At 35.3% G+C, this 21,324-nt stretch overlaps 1 protein-coding gene across 1 annotated transcript; it reads right to left on the minus strand.

Moving 5' to 3' along the window:
* Nucleotides 1-2,490: 2,490 nt before the first annotated feature.
* On the minus strand, nucleotides 2,491-5,958 carry LOC106645595 (uncharacterized). The gene is made up of 2 exons (XM_089590717.1): nucleotides 5,782-5,958; nucleotides 2,491-3,417 (listed from the first exon to the last, which is right to left on the minus strand). The coding sequence occupies exons 1-2, from the start codon at nucleotides 5,956-5,958 to the stop codon at nucleotides 2,491-2,493; spliced, it is 1,104 nt and encodes a 367-aa protein (XP_089446843.1).
* Nucleotides 5,959-21,324: the final 15,366 nt, after the last annotated feature.

Consider the following 21,324-nt stretch of genomic DNA (forward strand, 5'->3'; position numbering starts at 1 on the left):
GCTCTATTCTGTCCGTTTTCCTCGTGTTATTTCTCCGTGCGTTGATAGAGAACCGCGTCATAAATTCACCGAGTCGGTGCACATTTCTGCACAGCTGATTTACAGTGACAGAGAAGATCTCGTGAATTTTACAGATTCGGGGGGGGGGGGAACACCGGGGCCCACTGGCTCTTTGCACGACGACCTTATGGAAAAACATACGCTGGAAGAAAGAGAGAGAGACGGAGATAGAGGCGTCGACGTGCGAATTTATGCGGTACGTGAGGATTAATCACGCGTATGTGTGCTTTGCGAGTACCGGCCTTGCGAGAAATGCAGATGGAATTATCTTTTTGCAGTCGACGAGAGGAGAGATAGTAATTTACACGAGTCGTCGTAAAGGAACGAGTGTAAATGTATACTTAAATACTCTGATAATTTTTGTCTTAAAATTGAGTAGTTTTTCCTGTTGGAAAAGTTGTTATTACGTTATTGTAATTTTTACAACTCTCGTCAAAGTTAACTCACTGCCTAAAGAAAAGCCCATTACAGAGATAAGAAATGAAGAAAAGCGCTGTGTGTCTTTTGTCAAAATGTTTACAAATCTACGATTAGTTTTTTAATTTTTTTTCTATAGTTTATGAAAACCTACTCTATGAACGTATAAAAGACTACGTTTTACGAAATGTATGTGTTAAAAAATGTGACAAAAAAGCGTACATCTATTTCAGAAAAAAATATTGGAAAATTATGATTATCTCTTTTTCGGAAAAATTGTCTGTTTGTTATTCATCTCATTGTTTGGAGGTTTTGAATTGTGATAAAAAAACTATCATGTATCGATCTAAGAAATGGAATGATCATTTTCGTACCTGGTGGCCCATGTCTCTAGGGCAAACACGAAGCCCAAAGGACTCTTTGTGCTTGCCCTATGGACACCACGTGTAATCTTCCCTACTGAGGGAGCAGTAAACGTCCAAAGGTAAAAAAACGCTCATAGTAAGAAAATTAATCATAAATAGTTAGTATTTTTACAAACAGAATTATCATAATTTAAACAGTCCCAGATTACATAGTATTTCAAAAGGTTGGCTTAGAAATTTATTTTTCTTTAAAAAGTTTCAGTAAACATTTTCTTTTTTTGTTACCATTCGAACAAAGGTGCCTCAAGAGTTTACTTGTATTTATACATGGCTGACTGGACACTAAAATTTATTTTGCCTTTTTTTTTTAATTTCAGTCAACAAAGCTTGTCTTCGCAAATTTTTAAATTTTATTGTTACTTTTTGGACGTTTGTTGTGCCCTAAGTAAGAAAAATTATCTTTGCACTTGGTGCGCATGCAACCAGGGTAATTACAAGGAGTCCCTCGGAGTCTCGTGCACATCCCTGTTATAGAGTTGTAAAAACATGCGTAATTTGTCATTTTTTAGTGGCCACCTCATTAGATCTATCATACTATTTAACGCGCTATGTGGGTATTGTACAGTATTCAGAACCAAAAGATGTATGTGAAATTCCAGCATAATTTAATATTAGTAGATAATCACATATAGTTGTACATTTATGACGCTTCTCTAATAAAAACTTTTATTTGTTTCGATGAAAAATTCCTTACCAGCGAAATCCAAATCAAAGTATTTCTCTCTTCGTTTTCACACGATGTATATGTTTTAATTAATTCACATTGAGACATTTCGAATGAAAACTACTCAAGTGCTGAGTTTGTATTTTGGCAAAAGTAAGCACCACTGTATACTTCGAACGAAGCAGGAACGCAATCAAAATTTCATTACTCCTCAAATCGTAAAGGTAAATGTAGAACATGTGGCAGGGCAGCATCACGTTACCGCCGACAAACGACGTAACGAAAAGCGCATTCTCCAACGGGATGATTAAAACAGAAAACACAGAAGCAAATGTAGGTGAAAAAAAGTTTTTTTTTTTTTTTATTAGTTTATTACACATTGTTAGTTTTCCAATCATTTCCTTCTACATATTAATACAAAAGAAAAAAAATAGTGGAAACCACCCCCCAACGACTCGTTTTTTTATCTTCAGATGAAACAAAAACGACAACGGCGGAGCCGAAACACTCAGTTTCAGACACGACAATTCAACTTAATTAAAAAAGAAAAGAAAAAAAAGATCGATCCGCCGCAGCCTTTTTTGTTACGTTACAAAAAATACCTCCAAACAACTAATGGACGATCATTGCACTGTAATGCTTCAACGAAACATTGAACCGCAGCAATGTTAACAAGCGTTCGGCAAAGAATCAATTCGGCTCCTCGTCAAATTATCCAACCATGTACAATTTTTAACACTAGAAAAAAAAAAAAGGTCAAATTCTTTAACCGATCAATGCCAAACAGAGTAGAGCCACATTTGACGATGGCTCGATTCAACCCTTTTTATTTCATTCTTTTTTCAAACGCTTGTCAACACTCCTGTCTCCCCCCCCCCCCATCACTGCTCGACTCGTAAGCACCCAGCCGGTCCCTTGGTGGCTTCAGGCGCTCTCCACCTTGACGGCTTCATCGGCTACGGAAGCCTCCACGATCGGGGTGGCCGCGGGGGCGCTCGGCAGGTACTCCTTGGCGGGAGCGGCCGGTAGGTAGGCAGGGGCGACGGCGTAGATGGGCTGGTGGTGGTACTCCTGGATGAGCTTGGCGCCCTTGTGGATCTGGAAGTGGTTCTGCCTGGAGGTGGCCACGGGCAGGTGCTCGATCAGGGGGGCCACGGGGGCGGCGATGGGCACCGGGGCGGCGTACACGGGCAGGTGGTACTCCTGGACGAGCTTGGCGCTCTTGTGGATCTGGAAGCGATTCTGCCTGGAGGTGGCCACGGGCAGGTGCTCGATCAGGGGGGTAGCGAGGTACGCGAGGCCACGTTTCTTGCGCAGCAGGTAGGTGTGGGTGGGGACCACCGCGACGGGGTGATGGGCCACGAGGTGGGCGCTCTTGTGGATCTGGACGCGGCTCTGGCTGGAGCTGGACAACGGCACCACCGTAGCCTGGGCCAGGGTGATGGGGGTGGCGAGGATGCCGCGTTTGCGGCGCTGGTGGCTGAGGGCGGCGAGGGTGGCGCGGGAGTGCTCGGCCAGGTGGGCGGCTTTGGCGGCGGCTACCTCGGGGAGGTCGAGGGGCAGAGCGGGGGCTGCCGAGGGGATGTTGGTGCCGGCGGCGCGGAAGCCAAACTCGTCGGCGACGTAGTTGACGGTCTGGAGGAGGCCGTGGGCGTCGATGTAGCTGTAGGCGCCGGTGGTCGTGCCGTCAAGGGCCCGGAACTCGGTCTTGGCGGAGGGTCCGTCCGAGTAGCTGTAGCCGTACTCGCCAGTTGCCGTGTTTTGTTCCAGGTTGTACTGGGGCAGGGGCTGGACGACGTGGGCGATTATTCCGCCCGCCAGCGCCGAAGCGACCAGGAAGGGTAGAAGCACCTGTGGGACGAATCGATGGTTATTCACTTGCTTTCGTTGCAGACTGAGGTTTATTTTTTCAGTCCATCGGTTTTTTTTCAACGTATTCATTTACACTATCGGTATAGTTTGACAGCAATCAAAGTCTTGAACTAAGGTTAAAGTACCAGTACCAAGTGTATGAAAAAAAATTGTTTCTGATATCCCTTGATCTTTCTTTGGATGAAACAAAATTTATACTTTAATAAGTTAAAATATAGTCAATGAGAAAAAAATTATTTATTCGTGCAACTTGTATGAGGTGGCTTGTAAGACCGTTCAGGTACTGGTACCATTAGGTTTTACCTATGCCCAGTACTCGAACACATAAAAATGATTAAAATTACTGTTAATCAATAATAATAGTATGTCAAGCCAGCCGCTATAGTTTTAATAAGACAATTGAAATGAGAAACCTCAATTTAGTTATCTGCAATGCATGTTAAAAATGGAAATCAGTAAAAATTAGCTAAAATAACTTTTCTCCCATTTAATTAATATAGATGTTAGAGTACTGAGTCAAAAATGCCTATCAGTACCCAATACCTGAACATGATGTTCATCTACTGGGTCGTTGGTAAAAAAAACTTTAAAATTAATTTATTAATTGTATACACTTACCTCGAAAAGGGTTTAATGTTTTCTATTTATAAGGAAAAAAATAAACTTACCGGTGGAATGACTGTTTTGTTATTATGCAATTCAGTAAATTCGTTAAGAATTGAGAAAACAAAGACTTTCCGAAAAAAGTGTTCGAGTACTGGTACTTTTACCTTAATATTTAATGTTTTTATTTGATTTAACTCTAGTCTATATAAGTATATATAAAAATTTTTTTTTTGTTCAAATTTGAATATTAAAGAATCACGTTCAACCGAGGTTCGGGAGTATCATTCAAAGGGGCGAGGAAGGGGGAGTCCCCCGTGCCCACGCAGCTTGGCCCCCTTTACCTTGCACACACCCCCTCTTGCACCCAACTCAATATTTTACTTATACGTATAGCGTTGGGATTATTTTAAATGCACTATAACATGCCTCAAAAATGTTCTCACTGAATTATTTAACAATAATTACTTCGTAGGTAGGCTTTTTGTTCAATATCTTTTCGATCTCATTTTCCAAAAATGAGAGTCCCATAAGAGCCTATGATTTTCTTTTTTATAATTATTTTTAAAATGACCTATAACAAATATTTAAAAAATTCATATAAGTTCTACGTATTCTAGACTATCAGGAAAACTCGATATCATTGTGATCTCTGCATTTTATTATTACTCCCGAACCTCCTCAAATGGTGAAAATTTTCTTGGAGTATGGTTTGTGATTCCTCCAAAATAGATAAATCTTTAATGATGAAATGCTTTGGTAGAGCTATAAGTAAAGGGTACTCCCTATCATTACATCTCTTAAATTATTTTGTTCGCGGACGTCAATCACCCTTGGTGCCTTTACATTTAATTACTTCTTTTCGGATGAAAAAATCAACGACACCTTTTTTCAAAAGAATTAATAACAAATTCTTTGAAAACGTCGAAAAGTTTGAGAAAATCGTGAGTTGGGCAATTTTCAACGATTTTCAGTTTTTCGTTGTTTGATAGATTATAAAGATGCGTTTCTTTCCTAGTATACGCACGAGTCTTCTAATTTTTAATTTATCTCAAGAGACAAGAATCCTCGTGTATTATAAATCAGATGACGGTACAATTACCACACTCATCTTTCATCGGCTCCATACCGATCTTACAAAATAGGCAGATTAACAATACGTAATAATTGATTAAAGTTAATATTAACCAATATTTTATCACGGTATATATTACAAATGCAGCAAATCAAACGAAGCTATAGATTTTCTCAAATTCCCAAACCACCCACTCTAAATAAACTACGTGACCGAGCTAACCCTATGAAACCTCGAGTAGATCAATTCGAGACATGAGGAAATGAAACCGGCAATCTTCATAAAACCGATTGTATTCCCCAAACCAAAAAAGGAAAGCGCGTAACACAAGTAAACTTGCAAAAACCAAGAGTTGAAAAAATAAAGGTGTATAATATGTATACTTACGAGGGACTTGTGCATCTCGTTGGGTGGATCAAAACGCTGCGGGAGTACAGTACACGATCAAAGAACCGTGTGGTAAATGCGATGCCGTTCAGCTGAGCATTTGGCTTATATACCTGGGTGGGTCCAATGCAAAAGCAAACAAAATCGGTATCGTCTCGCCGCCAGCCAATAGCCGCAACCAGGAACCAAAGCGCCCACCAAGTTCATCCGCCGAAGGACAACCGAATTCCGTTCACTTGTATATCTCTTTTCTTTTTCCTCCGTTTACGCACACGTACCTCCCTCCCCATAGCTACCTCTTTCTTTGTCTTTCCCCGTGGCTCCTGACGATCTTTTTGTTCCCTGCTCTCGATATCCCGATCGCCTCGAAGGACCCGCGGACGAGCAGCGCGTCCTCTCGAATTTATACGCCGTACACGCCCAACGCTGCCCGAGTATCCCTTTACTTTAGCCATGTATACTCTCTATACGCAGAGGGCTTTAATTGGGTTTTTTTTTTTTTTTTTTTCTTCCCCCCTGTCTTTACGCGCTCACGTGATCGTATCCTCCTTTGCCGATCGATCTCACATGCACCGATCGCTGTACGCGTGTTACTGACGCAATTCATCCATATATATAGCTCAGACTTAATTTTTTTGGTGTGTTTTTAAGAAATGTTGATTTGGTTTTGCTCATTCTTGGTGAACATGGATTTTTACATTTAAATCCAACCAAACAAACTATTTTGCACCTTCGATCAGGTACCCCCTCATTGCTCAACAATCATGTAATCCAAAATATAAAAAAAAAAAAAAAAAAAAGTACGTATTCCAATTGAATGGTGGAATGAATGTTGTCGTAAATCGAGATGAATGTCAACATTAGGGAAACAATAAAAGGGAATTTTCTATCGTTAGCTGAACGTTTATTGTCTCGTACATATTTTTCATTGGAATACGTGATAGTTTACTTACATGAAAACTGAAGTAAATTTCGAGTTTCCGTTTTTTTTTTTTTTTTTTTCATTTGAAAGATGGCATAGCTGTTGCAATAATGGTGGTTAAATAAAAACGAAAATTGAAACGATTTTCCGTTGCATATATTTGTCAATTTTATTAAAATACAAACTTTGCACCCTGTAGTCGTGTACTGGGATTGCATCATAATTACCGAGGGGATATATATATATATATATATATATATAATTATTGATTTCTTCGGCTACTGGATTTCCAAATAGTACTTCGCGTTAGAACATCAAAAATTAGAGGCCTTGGAGCGATGTGAGCCAGCACTTTCTAGTTTGTGTTTTTAAACAAAAGTAGAAAATTATATAAATCGAACACCGAGGAGGAATTGGCTGTATCCTGAATTAAAAAGTCCATAGGAAGGCCGCTTGTTCTCGTCCATTTGATTGGCTAAGGTTCAATCACACGGTATAGTAGTGATTATGTGAGACTACTGAAAGATTAAATTTAAATTGTAGAATCAAAAATAGAATTTGAAAAAAAATTGTCACAGACTTTCGTGTCGAGAGTATTGTAGGTATATTTGATTTCATAAACACTTTTTATTGAATGATCTGCAATTTTTTGAATTTTACAACAGAAAAAGTCAACCCAACTTAAAAAAAATTAATTAAATTTATTGAATTACAAAAATTTACAAAAAATAATTTAAATTCGTTGTTTACAAAAAATAAAAAAAAATTTTTTGCCTGATGTATTTTCGAAATTCAGATAGCCATGTCTCTATAATAGGTGCAACTATTTTCTTCAATTTGCAATACATGTTTATTCACGCCCTAGCAACAATTTGGTAAGAAAAGTGATAGCATAAAAATCAAAACACGTTGGTCCAGATAAAAGTTATGACGTACTTCATCAGAGAGTCACGTTAATCATTCCAAGAGGCATTTAATTTACATCGCATATAAGTGATTCACCAAGGAGTGAGTTGTTTTTTTTTCTCTTGGTTTTTTTGCCAATTCAATATCTGATAGGCCACTGGTATTGTACTTTCAGATCAAATGCATACCTGGAAGATCTTCAAGAACAATTATTACTCTACTATATATACAAATACCACATGGGTATATCAACATCAACCCTTACATTGCAGAACCTAAAAATAAGAATTAAAAAAGTGAATTTGTGAAATCAAAGAGATTTTTTACCCAACGTTTTACGATATTCAAAAAATAAAGAGTTTGTAGAAAAGCTTATACGGATTAGGGAAGAGCAATCTACAAAAAAAGTTTAAAGTTCCAGAAAAAAAGTATAGTTCTAAAAATTTCAAGCATCAATGAGGCTCTTTTACACTAATTTACAGTCAAGCTTGAATCAGATGGCGCCAGGGCACGTCGCGGCTGTCATGGCCGTTGCACTTACACACCGTCAAATTTACAGTTGTGTATTGTGTCCGTGAGCCTATCTGTGTGATGAGCAAATCAGAAGACACAACCTTTGTAAATGATTGCTGTTGTTTGCAGACAATTTTTGTTTGCATTTACGTTTAAAGATAGTAGGAAAAATGAAGTGCAGTGTAATATCCTGCGATAAGAAAGTGAAATTTAAATTTCCTTCTGATAGTGTGATAAAAAAAAGTAGCTCGAAGCAGTTGGGAGACCAATCATTAGTAAACAAATACATAAATAGCCTTGTAAATATAAACTAAAATGTACACTTACCTGTCCACGAGTTCTGCTTTTCTTCCACTGACTCTTGCTCCTTTCCCTTTTAAAAGCTTTTTCAATTCTGAAACTTTTAAGCTCCCATAATATTCTTTCTTGTCTTCCTTATTCATTTCAAAATTTCAAATATGGCGCTTTACCACTACACTTTAATTTCCTATATACATACAATACTGAAAAGTAATGTTGTGTAAGTGAGACGGCCATGACAGCCGCGACGTGCCCTGGCGCCATCTGATTCAAGCTTGACTGTAAAAGAGCCTCATAAATTGAGGTCCTGTTTTTCTATAATACACAAATATAATTATCATCAATTATTGGGGATCAAATAAATCTTTGTTTATGTAAATCAGTTCAAGTCGTAATAAAATAAATACCAATTTAATATTGATCGTCTTTCATTTATTCTTGAAAGTTAAAATAAGATTTCGCAATCATAAATAATTCTCAGTTAGCAATTTTTCAACGTATACTCTAATCGATTGCATCGATATTACATCGATCAATTTTCAAGAACCAGAGTTACCTTTCAATGCTAACTTGTTGATAGTAAGGAAGAAGTTACGTGGAATTCAGTTCTCTTAATTGAGGATCCTGATGAGATAAGTGACCATAAAGAGCTTCAATGCTGAAAAATTTTTATTTTTTTTCCTTTCCTTTTGAAGTGTTTATCGTTTCGATTACCCTTTTACGATCATAATCTTGTCTTTATTTGGACTTTTTTAAGGATGTGAAATGCCTCACATCAAATTTTTCTCGCCGATGCTGGATGTACGTAAATTAAAATCTAATCAAAATACGTACTTAGGTATGATACAGTAACCCTTTTGGTAGTCTTATAAATATTATAACGTTGAGACCTTCGATAAGTTTTAAAAATCTTGTTACAGCGAAAAGTAAGACTTATAGTCGCTATAAAAGGATGAGCCTAAAATTAAAAAAAAAAATGTATACCCGAAGTAAGAACATTTGTTTTCTTCAGGTTACACCCGAAAAAAGGAATAAAAATCTTAACAGCACGATTTTCTTCTCCGTACACCCCATTGCATTTTTGTAACAGTCAATTCCTTGGAAAAAAAAAAAAAAAAAAATTCGCGACCTCAGACCACAAAAAAAGTACGAAAGCTTGTAACTACAATGAAGCAGTAAATGCAGCCGAAAACACATGGACACGGCACCGCGTGACATCACAATAGCTTACAAAACTTTGCACTCCTTCCACCTTTTTTTTGTTTTAACACATGCTTCTACGTGTAACGTTTTTTCTTCTTCCATGCTTCCGTCCTCCAACCGAGCGCGTAACGTCACGACACTTTCGAAAGGCACTTACCCATACAAGATGGTAAGAAAGTGGTCCCCCCGCGCTCGAGATCCAATTCACAGGCGACTCGGGTGGCGCCAAAGAAAGGAGCTTAACAATTATCGAGCGGCGCCATGACCTCGGGCGTCTCGCGATCAAAAATTTTTTCGCCCGATACGTGTGAATGTACTCGCTTACGCGTGCGGCAAAAAAATTTCTTAAATCGCTCGGGAACGTATACTTATTCATCGATTCTCTATCGCCGGATGAATAAAGTGGGGAAAAAAGAGAGAGGATGTCTATCCAATATCCACTCGGCTTAACGACTAGGCACGTTATTCTGGAACTTTTGCACTCGAATGACAAGGGAGCTTGCAATTTTTTAAGCTCCAAAGGTCTAAAATACTTTTTTTTTTTTTTTTTTTTTCTTAATCATGCCATTCGAGGTGAGATTATACTTTTTGTCAAATAACGCGAACTTGGGGTTGAGAAGCTTACACTTTAGGAAGAAAAATTGAATTTTCCTTGATCTTTTTTACTACTCTTGTCATGAGATTACGTGAGTATACGATCAATCATTTCTATTGAGCAATGCTATGCGACATTTTGTCCAATCATGAAATATGGAAAAAAAGTACCAAGATTTTTAGAAATCATTCAAACACAGCAATTGGAACAGAATCTCAAAAAGGTAACAGTTAAGTCGTTAAGCACAGTTTTACTGTCGGTCAATTTATCAAAATTCTATTTGCTCGCTCGACAGTTTGTTTGAACGATCATAAATTGTCTTAGATTATGAAGACACATGTGTGGGGAGGAATGAGCAACGATAGCCGTAAAAAAAACGTAACACATTACGAGAAGTGTTAGCTTATTACTTTATGAAAAGAAACTTATTCAATTTGCGATTTTAAAATTAAAGACAACATATTAAATTTGAGTTTCTGTAATATAATCTGCTAACATTTCAATGAAGATTAGACGAATAGCAAAGCTTTGGCGTATTAATGCATCAAAATTAGTGTGAAGTTATGACAAAACTGTGAATACCCAAATGGTTATTATTGAAAAAGTGTAAAGAAAACTCACAGCTAATCCTCATTGTGTTTAGGTGGTTGCTTACAGTGTGTACCAAAGGTCGAAAAACTCTTTCGTTTACCTAGAAAAAATTAAAACATGCAAATACAACTTTCAATTGAAAAAAACATGCAACGAAGTTGTAAAAATTCGAGATTTTTGATAATTTACACCTCGAATATGTGTAAGAAAGTCTTAAATTTTAATGTTTAAGAGAAAAGGTTCTGAGCAGATAATTAATAAAGATTAAGTTATATATTTTTTACACTTTTCTTTCATCACAAACGCTCAATTGGTATATTTAAGTGCTTAAGTTAGTTTCAAAAATTCAATTGTCTTCCCTATGTTTTCTGTCTAGGTCTGAACAGTTAATTTAATCCGTATTTAAGGTGGTTCATTCATGACTCCCAAGTCAAAGGTGCGACTATTAAGTTGATATTTATTAATACTGCTTAAATTTAAGACGATTATTTGTCAATGTTGTTTATTGAGGCAAATTAAGTACTGATTCAAAATTTTTACAATAACTTTTTAAAATACTTTAACTCGTTGCCACATAATGGGCTTGTTGAATTATACTGTTGGAAGTGATACTTTTCTGAAATTCTTGGTTAAGAAAAAGTGAATAAAAAGATTCATCATGGCAAAAAATGACCAAAAGAATGACAACTCGTCAATTTCAAACAATCGTATGATTTTTTGAACTGCAAACGTGAATGTTTGAAAAAAATTGCCTAAAACACGTGCTGTACTACGACAATTTTTTCCTTGACTTCTTCTGAAATTTGGTCTAATAATTACTTTGTGAATATTAATATAAGATTAAATATTAAAATATTCTTAATTTATATAATTGTTTAATGTTATCAATTCAAATTTTAATTTTTAGATTTATAATTTTTATCTATAAAGTTTTTACTTTTAGTGTTGACCTACCCATAAAACACATTTTTTTAATAACGCAAAAAAATGCCTTTGTGTGGATAATTTAGCTTCTTTTTTCTGTCACATGTGCAGTCAACTAAATAAAAATACAGTGCAGTAGTTGACTCTTTTTTTATACTTTTTTGAGATAGTAGTACATGGCAAGTCGTTCTTTATGATTTTGTTAAGCCTTTGAGTATATATTGTTGGAGGTGCTATATTCAGCACAAACCTAAGAAGTGAGCTTAGCGCACTTTACTATAATAAAAGTATATATAGTATATTTGCAGGTTTATTAGTGTCCACGAATAGCATCTCGCTATTCCCATGGAACCAACCAATCAGTTGTCCACTGTTTTAATATTTTAAAAATTATCATAAATTATTCAAGTGATCAGAGATACTAACTGACTAACTACATTTACTACGTTATCAAAAGCATACATGGATTATTTGCTCTAAGCCAATTTTTTCGATATAAAGTAAGAAAAGATTGATTTCTTTCACAGCAAAACTTTTACTTGAGCGTTTGGACAAGAAAGTAATTTCAAGTATTAAAAAATGTCACCAAAAAACATGTTATTCGTAATATTTTTCAATATTTTTTATAAAAATATAGGTGAATAATCAGTCTTATATTCAAATCACGTATAAACCATTTGATTTTTTTAAAATAAATTAATGTTTTGTCTACATAAATTATTTGCATCGTTACAAGTACGTGCTTTGGTAAGCGAAAATATTGTTAACGGCATCATGGCTCAACCAGGAATTTTCACTTATCACGTACATATTCAACACAACACCGAGACTATGGTATACATCATTGCGATGGATCCATTGTCGGGCCTTCATTTGTTGCAACCGCAGCGCACTGTGTTGCCGATTTTAATAATAATTCCTTCAAAGGACCGATTACAGTGACAGCAATCTACGATCCGATTCTCCAACGAAGGTCAAAGTTTCGGTTGACAAGATTTTCGTACCTTCATCATTTCGACAATCCACGAGTTTTTCTTCAAAGGGTGACATAGCCATACTACGAGTACGCAGATCGTGTTTTCCATTCTTTTTTTAAAACTCGCTAGTTATGTTGGATGTGCTTCGCGAGCTTTAGTTATTTTATTATTTAATTTGATTTTCATTTACGAGAGTTTTTCTATTTCGTTGCTTAATTTTAATTTACAACCGAACATAATAACTTTCCTGCAATCTCTATCTATTATTCGAATCCTTTATTCAAAGTAATAATTGTATCAACAATATTTTAATTTTTGAAACTATACCAAATCCTAAAGTAATGTACTATTCTTGAAAATTATAGTTGAATATAAGAGTAAAAACAAATCAAATAGTATCCAACTCCAGATAATTATTGTAATACAGACTAATTTTTTATTTCATTTATTGCTATCATTTAACGAAATTGATCTTTAAAATAATTTTCCCTGGTAATCAATCCAAAAATATCAATTCTTTAGTTATCTTACATTATAAAATTTTAATTGTTCCAAATATTGGCTTTTTAAGGTATATTTTTTAAAACTCATTTTCAAATTCACCAGCTCTTCGTGATTCTCGTCCAATCACAGAACGAATAAAAATGCTTCAGTCACGTGACAATCATTCTTTTAACATAGGAAAACTGTGGCGCAATCCGCATAATGCAGATGATTTTCAATTCTTTTTTTTTCCGCTCAGTGAACAACTCAATTTACGAATCAATAGTCATTTAAGTATGCTTGAATTACCACCCGACATTCCAAAGTATCGACATCTTGCCAATAGAGATGCATACGTAACAGGATTTGGTGTGGATCTTGTACTGAAGACGCCTGATCATGTGCACCCATCTTTTCAACTATTATTGTTCATTTAATCTGAATTACGCAGCTGCTACCATTTTGAGCAATAGTTTCTGCAAGGAATTGGGCACAGCATACAACGAGGACCACCACATATGTGCGCGAATTCAGCAATTGTCATCGATACCGGAAATTGCACCAAGTGGCGTCTGTAGAGTATGCATTAGTATTTATCGTAATGACATGAGATTATCCATGAAATATTACAAAACAAAACATTTTCAGGGCGATAGTGGAGGTCCATTGGTTTTGCAGAATAAATATCTCATCGGCATATTATCAACCACTAATCAAGATTGTAGCGAGTTACGTTACGGCAGTATTTATACGTCCACCCTCAAGTTCAGAAAATTTTTTGCGAAAGCTTTAGCTGACGATTGCGACAGTAAGCAAATGTACTGCACAAACAAATAATCCAAATCTTTATCTTAAGCTTTGTAACGACATGCCTTTTTTACTTTTGATAAAGATATATACGCAATTTGCATGAAAGCAACAGTAACTGAAATTCGTTATTTTTGGGATTATTTGAGATCTGCAATAACACCACTACGTACTCTTGTAAAAACTGTGTTACATTGATTCAATTTTTCGTTAAAACGCTGATAACAAACAATACAAATAAACGCATACGTTCAGAAAGCAATTGGGTTGCAGTGAAGCCAACGTAGTATACACTGTTTTTGTACGTAAAAATTCTCAAAAAACTGCACTGAGAGAAAAAAATAATGAAAATTATAGAGGAATTTCAGCAAAAGTTACCATTGTGCACTGGAAATCAAATAACAATTTGATAATAAAAATTATGCTTTCTATTGTAAAAATTATGGTTAGACAAGTAAAAACTACCATGCGGGAAAGTAAAATTTATCAACCGATCCTTTTATAGTTTACTGTTCCAGGAGAGTAATTTTAACTGTTCTAACCAACTGTTAAAGCAATAGTATTTACTATTAAAAGTAATAATTTTTTCCTTTTTTGCCAACTTGCATCCAATTTACTGTGTGGAACGGCAATTTTTTCTGGAACTTCTTTATAATTTTGATTTTTTATTTTTCTCCGAGTGCATAGAATCATCCACATCTAGTTTATGAAACAGTGTAGTTATAATCGTCCTCTTTGGTTCAGTAAGACGTAAAGATTAATCAACGCTCACTTAAGGACCAAATAAATACGTAGACACAAATTTATTGAAATAACGACTTTTCTCTGGTCATGATTGCCAGCCTCATCAGGCTAATTTTCATTAAAAAACAAGATTGACGCAATATATACATGTGTGAGTGGAAAAACACTCGTGTCGACAACATCGTGTGTATAGCAGTGGACAAACAAACAGGTATTTCACTTATCTAATTCACTTATTATGGTGAGTATCAGGGATATGAAGAATATCTCAGCGACACATCAGATTTACAAGACATTATGTAAGTATGGATCAAACGTATCCAATGCATCCAAACCAGTTGCACGTAAATGTTAGTCAAATGTGCCGCAGAACTTCTTTTATTACTTTGGCTCTTGACAAATGGTCATAGAATGGCTCTTTTAAAAATAAAAATTAGAAAAATACATTTTTTTTTTTTTCTTATCCTTGTATAGTTTAGCAAAAAGAATGCAGTAATTTATGCGCTACCGGGATAACTAAATCCAACACCCACTGTCACTATACCGTCTAAAAGTAGCCTTGAATAAGCAAAACGAAAATTATAAAATCGGGATCAGTAAGGCATAATATATACAACGATACCGTTACGCACTTGTTGTTGACACATTTTTCTGCGCGTCAGCGTTCTCTTATCCTTCCAAGGAAATGTGAAAGAAAAAACGCGCCTTGAACTTATTACGCCACATGCAGATCAAAACAAATTTATTTAGAAAAAAAAAAAAAAAAAAAAAAAATAGAGGTCAACGCTATCTGGATCCTTAAATCAATCGTACAAATATATTCACATCCGTCATTTTCGTTGCCGTTTCGATCAACTCGAACAAAAGAATTTCGTCGCCAATACCCGTCACCGCATCGCGTGTATCTTGCATTTTATGTACTGCGCTGCCTCGTATATTATACACGTTTTTATGTCATCAAGGCCGTTCGATGCCCCCAACCGCGTATACATAACGTCAATTCCTCCTCTCTTGGCTCCGGTTTCCCCCGATTTCACGTACGCACGTTCAAATGCTCCTTTTTTTTTTTTTTTTTTTTTTTTTTTTTCAACCTTGAATATACCCCAGCATTGCCCAGCGAAACTTGTAGTGAAGGGCCAGTCCCACTCGCTCCACCGAAAGGTAAGGGGATCCACTGTTTTTCGGAGGCTCATTTTAAAATTACAGGATAAGTTGCGAGTACGAAATTGTTTATCCTCACACGGCGTGGCGAGTACTTCAACGCCTGCAATCGAGCACTGCTTGCTCGTGTGATTACGGGTTATTACGCCTGGCGGGTCTTTCGAGTAACTCCTTTTTCCATTCCTTCTTCCACTTTGTCCTCTTCTCTCACTTTTTTTTTGTTGGACTTTTTTTCTCTTCTTTGGACGCTAATGTACAACGTAATGACAGCTTTTGGGAGCCAATTGAAATACCAACGCCATCGTTTTTACTATTATCGTGTTTTTACATTTTCTTTGTTTTCTTTAACAATGCTTATTCCATCGGGTGCTCGTAGAATGAAAAACAAACCAAGGGAATGAGGAAAAATTTGCGTATAAAATTCATCCTTGGATTTTTTACAAATTTAAAGATAATACGAGAAAATAATGTATTTTAAAGCGTACACCTCTGGAGTTGGATTCTCGTCCGCAGATTTTTAAAATGTTAAAGGTAGAGGAAATACGTGGACGAGTATTTTTGAGATGAATATTCATCTGTGGTGCGCATTCGAATTTTCATTTGAGCGTATACCAAAGGAAGTCTTACGGTATTCTTAAGTAGAGCATGGGGTGAAAATATAATTTATGCCTACTTTCACGATTATGGTCATCATAACTTAAGGAATTGCCCTACGCTTTTTTTGATTCTCAAAATTGTAGCCCATTTTTACACCTTTTACATTAATTCGATAAATATCATGATAAAATTTCCAAGTTTTTGGTTTTTCATTCCATTATGGAAAATATAAACATTTGGATTCCTTCATTTTCTTTGTAATTCTTTCCCTTCCTCAGTTCAACCATAGTCATATCTCATGCTTTTTTACCTTCACCCACTTTAACACATTACATTTTTGACCCAACACATTTGTTTTTTATTTCATCATTTACAATGACTAGATATGTATGATAGGCTCTTATTTTAGGTAGCCTTTTTTCACTACTCCCCAAGATCTCCTGTGGATTAATTATTTAATTGTATGTGAAACACGGTGGCATGGAGAAATCAAAAGAGATAAAGATACCTGTTCCCTTTGAAAAAAAAAAAAAAACGTTAATTTAATGAATAAAAAATAAAAAAATATAAATAAGACTAACAAATAATGACGTAGAGACAATTATAAAAACTTTTAAAATTATTTAGATAATAATCCAGAGATAGAGTCAATGAGTATAAATTGAAATAGAGATACAAAAAAGACCTAAAATAACAGAAATACGTAAATGGAAAAAGATACGAAAACAATGATTTAGACAACAAAAATACATGCAAATAATTAAAAAAATTTTTTTCACTCTTAAAAAATTAGAGAAGGTATACTTGATAATATTATTGAGAATTTTCTTAAAAAAATTTTCTATTTTATTGGTACAGTACTTGATAAAATGTTTTTGTAATAATCAAATCGCTGGCCATTTTTGAAAACTTTGTGCGTCAATAAGATATCGGAAGGTATAAGTAACTTGTATCATTAATATTTGGTGATGAGGTAAGTTTCTAAATGTTTCATGGACTCTAGTTTGCTGGGTATATTCTACAGTGTAGTGGTCACATGATAAAAATTGTTCAACACCAACTGCTTTTGTAAGAAAAAAAAAAAAGAATTTTTTTTTCAATTTCTAAAAAATTAGAATACTTATAATAAATAAGTAAAACCCATGAAAAAATTACAGTCGATCACATTGATTCCAGATTGTATAATTGATAATATTATTGAGTATTTTCTGTTGCAATGCTGAAATTGTTGAGCAACTCGAAAAAAATGGTAAAACGTTAAAAAAAAAAAAAAAGAAAAATCCACAAAACTCGTATTTATTTATGTTTTGTGGCAGTTATATGTTGTGCCTTTTTATGTAAAGAGCTTTTTGTTTGAAGGTTTAGGTACTTGTAATGGTGACATTTTTTGGCAAGGCTGTAATCCATGGCTTAATATAAAAAAAAATTTCCCAAAAAAAAAAAAATAACGAAAGTCTACAAAAAAAGTCTATAACTATTTATCACTTCGGTCGTATCAGTCGTGTCGCGCTTAAAAAACGTTTGTAATTTATTGATACAGTACTTCATAAAATAGAGATAACTTCCAAAGCTGCGCCACACATGCTTTTAAATAAACATGACAATTTTGTAGAGCGTCATTCTTCATTCTTCGTGTCTTCGATACAATGGATCTTCTAACTATTGTCACGACTTTGTTACTGCTCAAAGGTAATTGCTTATAGTTTTAGTGCGTATATTTTGTAAAACTTACAAACAATTTAGACATGAACTAGAGTAACTAAGCTTGTGTTAAAAAAACATATTGATGAACTTGAAATGTAACCGTCCTTATATACTTTAATTTTCATTTTCAAAATGCGATATGAGAATATAATTCAAAGTGGTATGATTAACATGATATTTTATTAGTCAGCAGCGCTGTGGGAAGAAAAGCTGGAACATACCAATTTCCATACCACGTAGCCATCGAAAGAATACGTGGTCCAATTTATTTTGGTATGTGCAGTGGTGCGTGCATCCACAAAAAATTAGCTATTGTTAGTTCCAGATGTGAATTCAATACCAAAGATTACCAAGTTGCGTTTGGTCACATAAACTACAGCATGGGGAGAATGGCCAGTGGCATTGAACATGTCTTCCGTCCACAGTAAGGCTTTCACCAACATTCCGATGTCTAATGAATCAAGGTGTGATTCAAAATAAGTCAATTCTTTACAGAAACCATACCGACAACGATATAGTGATTGTACGTACGCTCTTCGAGATGTACATGGATCGATATGCGAAACTTCCCGAGCCTAGTAATATTATTTGCGATACTCAATACAAGACAGTTGTAGTTTGGGACTACAAGCCTTCGCCGTATGAAATTTATCGTAGATACAGGGCGTATGAATCTTATTATTACCCGGCTGAAACGATGAGTAAAGAGTATTGCCGGAAACCTTGGTGGGACGAGGCGTCCCTATCGTTGATTTGTGTGATGGACGATGATGCGTCGAGGAATGCTCAGGTAGCTATATATATTTTTCAAAAACCTTGAGTTGAACAATGTTGTCAACTAACGATTGTGTTCGGTAGCCTGGCAGGATTTTGATTCAAAACCATGATGACAAGGCGGTGTTGGTTGGGGTTGCCGGTACTGGTGGCAAGATTTTCACCAACGTGTCGTCGCGTGTCGATTGGATAAAAAGTATTGTTCACGACGTCAACGTGGAAGAAGTCGACCAGAGCTTGTCTTTTAGTACTACAGAATAACAGCTCTATTGAAAAAAACCATGTGATTGTGATGAATACGTGTGATTTTACCATATGGTACTGTCTCAAGTAATCATACGGTTTTTAAAAACCATGTGGTTATTTGAAACAAAACACCATGTGGTAAATGACCATGACCTTAAATTTAGTATAAGAATTAGGGATTTTTATTTAAATTTATCTAAATACCTCGCCTTGTTATGAAACTTATCCAACTGTTGTATTTTAAGTGACAATAAATGTAGAATCACATGAACTTACCGTTTTTTGCTATCTTTATTTTTTTTTCAGGACCCTCGCTTTGTTGTCGAAATGCATTATTTTGTTAGAAACCACGTAAATAATAAAATTTTTCTGGTAAACAGAACTATTAAAATATCAATGTGTCACTCAGCTACTTTTAAAGTAATAAGAAACAATTAACAAGTAAACTTAAGTTAAATCCGTTCAAAAGTCAACAAACTTTCACTTATAAAGTTATATTTCACCTTTGCTGTAATGGTTTTTTTTTTTTTTTTTTTTTTTTACGAAAAAAATTCATTGATCTACGTACCTATATTTCATTACATTTAACATTTTATGTATTTATTAACCATTTATAACTTGTGCATTGAAAGATTTTCATTGTCAATTGGAATTATTATGAAACTGTTTATTCAAAATTTCGTGAATTTTCAACAGGGAAGGTTTTTCAAAAAAATTGTAAGAAACATTTTTAATAGTTATTTACCTATCAAGTGCGGAAAAGACGATTTCCCACACGAGTCGTGATTGACTCGCACATTTGGCTGGAGCTGACGGGAACGAGTGCCATTTGAGCACACGAGTGTGTAGCACGAGTTACCGTCAGTATAACCACGAGTGCAAGTCTATCACACGATTGTGGAAAATCGTCCTGCACAAGTTGCGTACAAGATTTTTCGTAATAAGTGTGGGGAAAATACTTCGTAAGTATGTTGATGATTCGCAAGGAAGGTAGGAAGGTTTTGCGGAGTCCAGGGGGCGGAGCCCCCCCAACTGCAAAAATATCAAATGAATGTTCAAAAAAAAAAGTAATTTCATGCCTCAAATATAAAAGCAGAAACTGGAATAAACTGAAATTTTATTTTAAAAAATAAACTTTGAATTACTTAAACAAAAACATTCTCAAAGAATTTTACAACTGTAACAAATTTTTCCAATTAAATGTTCTGAAATTATATGATATAGTTTAATAGAATTAACAAAAGTCATTAAGAAGGAATTTTAGTTGAGAGTTGAGACTTACACCAGGTAGGATTGTGGTAGTTGTACACACACGGTATCTTAATTTAACGTGTTAACTCACTAGTAGCGCCACCCTGACGGATGAAAAGGGAACCCTACTGGGATGCCATACGTTTGTTTGAGTTCTTGACGCATGCAACTTGGAAAAAATGTATTTAATTTTATTCTGTGATTTAATTAATTACGTAGGTGAAAGGAAAAGGAAATTTATAGAAGGAGAAAATGTTTTGAAAGCAAATCACATAATATTTTGCGGTATAACCTCAAAAACTAATAACAAGACCCACGTAACATCCCTTGTTGTATCTATGGCAAAGTTAATGATAGTTAATTTTCAATAAAATTAGACAGCACGTACATACAATTTATAAAAAATACTTACGTAGAAAGTAGTCTCGGACTTAAAATGATGATTATAAATAAAAATTAGTTTTGTAGATGAGGTTAAATCACACTTTTGCAACCACATTTCACGATTGATTAGGTATATACTTATTCATATTTTAAACCTTTTTTTTTTTTCTACAATTCACATTACTTTTGCGCGCACTTTGAAAAATCTGGAGAAAGCTTTTGTATTAATTGCATGCGAATATGTTTGTTATTAGATTTGATCATATCTATGTTGACTAATTATCATGAAATAAGGACATTTATCATTTATCTAAATTCCTTGGAGTCCACCTTTTGTTCTAATACTCGTAAAAATAATCTCGTAATGCTCTAATAATCTCGTAAAAAGGAATGAACAAAAACGAGGTACCACATCTTCAAGGCTCCTTCATAACAAGAGAGCAGAGATCCAGTAATAAGTTGACACCCATTGAAGCAGCTCATTGTACATCGATTTGTTGTTTACTAAAAAAGTAAAAATAAAAAAAATGAAAAAGGAGATGAAAAAGAGAACACAGGAACGTTACATGAAAACTCGAGCGTCTTCTGACAGCAAGAGCCGTACCCTATTATCGCACGTACCTATGTATCCTTGTCCGCCACGATGGATATTACACATTGATACGGTACAAAAGATTTACAGGGCCCGAATTGTCGTCACGCCCCGACCCCCGACAACACGTGCAATGAGCCAAAAGAG

This window comes from Copidosoma floridanum, unplaced genomic scaffold (genome assembly GCF_036245765.1).
Source record: "Copidosoma floridanum isolate Cflo_tuat_1 unplaced genomic scaffold, Cflo_Japanese_pri ptg000013l, whole genome shotgun sequence".
Lineage (NCBI taxonomy): Eukaryota > Metazoa > Arthropoda > Insecta > Hymenoptera > Encyrtidae > Copidosoma > Copidosoma floridanum.

What these genes read in the sequence shown, in the direction of transcription:
- LOC106645595 (XM_089590717.1), bottom strand. Translation starts at nt 5,958, where the DNA reads ATGGCTAAAGTAAAGGGATACTCGGGCAGCGTTGGGCGTGTACGGCGT. An exon ending in AGGTAGCTATGGGGAGGGAG is followed by an intron (nt 3,418 to 5,781) that starts GTACGTGTGCGT and finishes TTCGTCCCACAG; the next exon opens with GTGCTTCTACCCTTCCTGGT.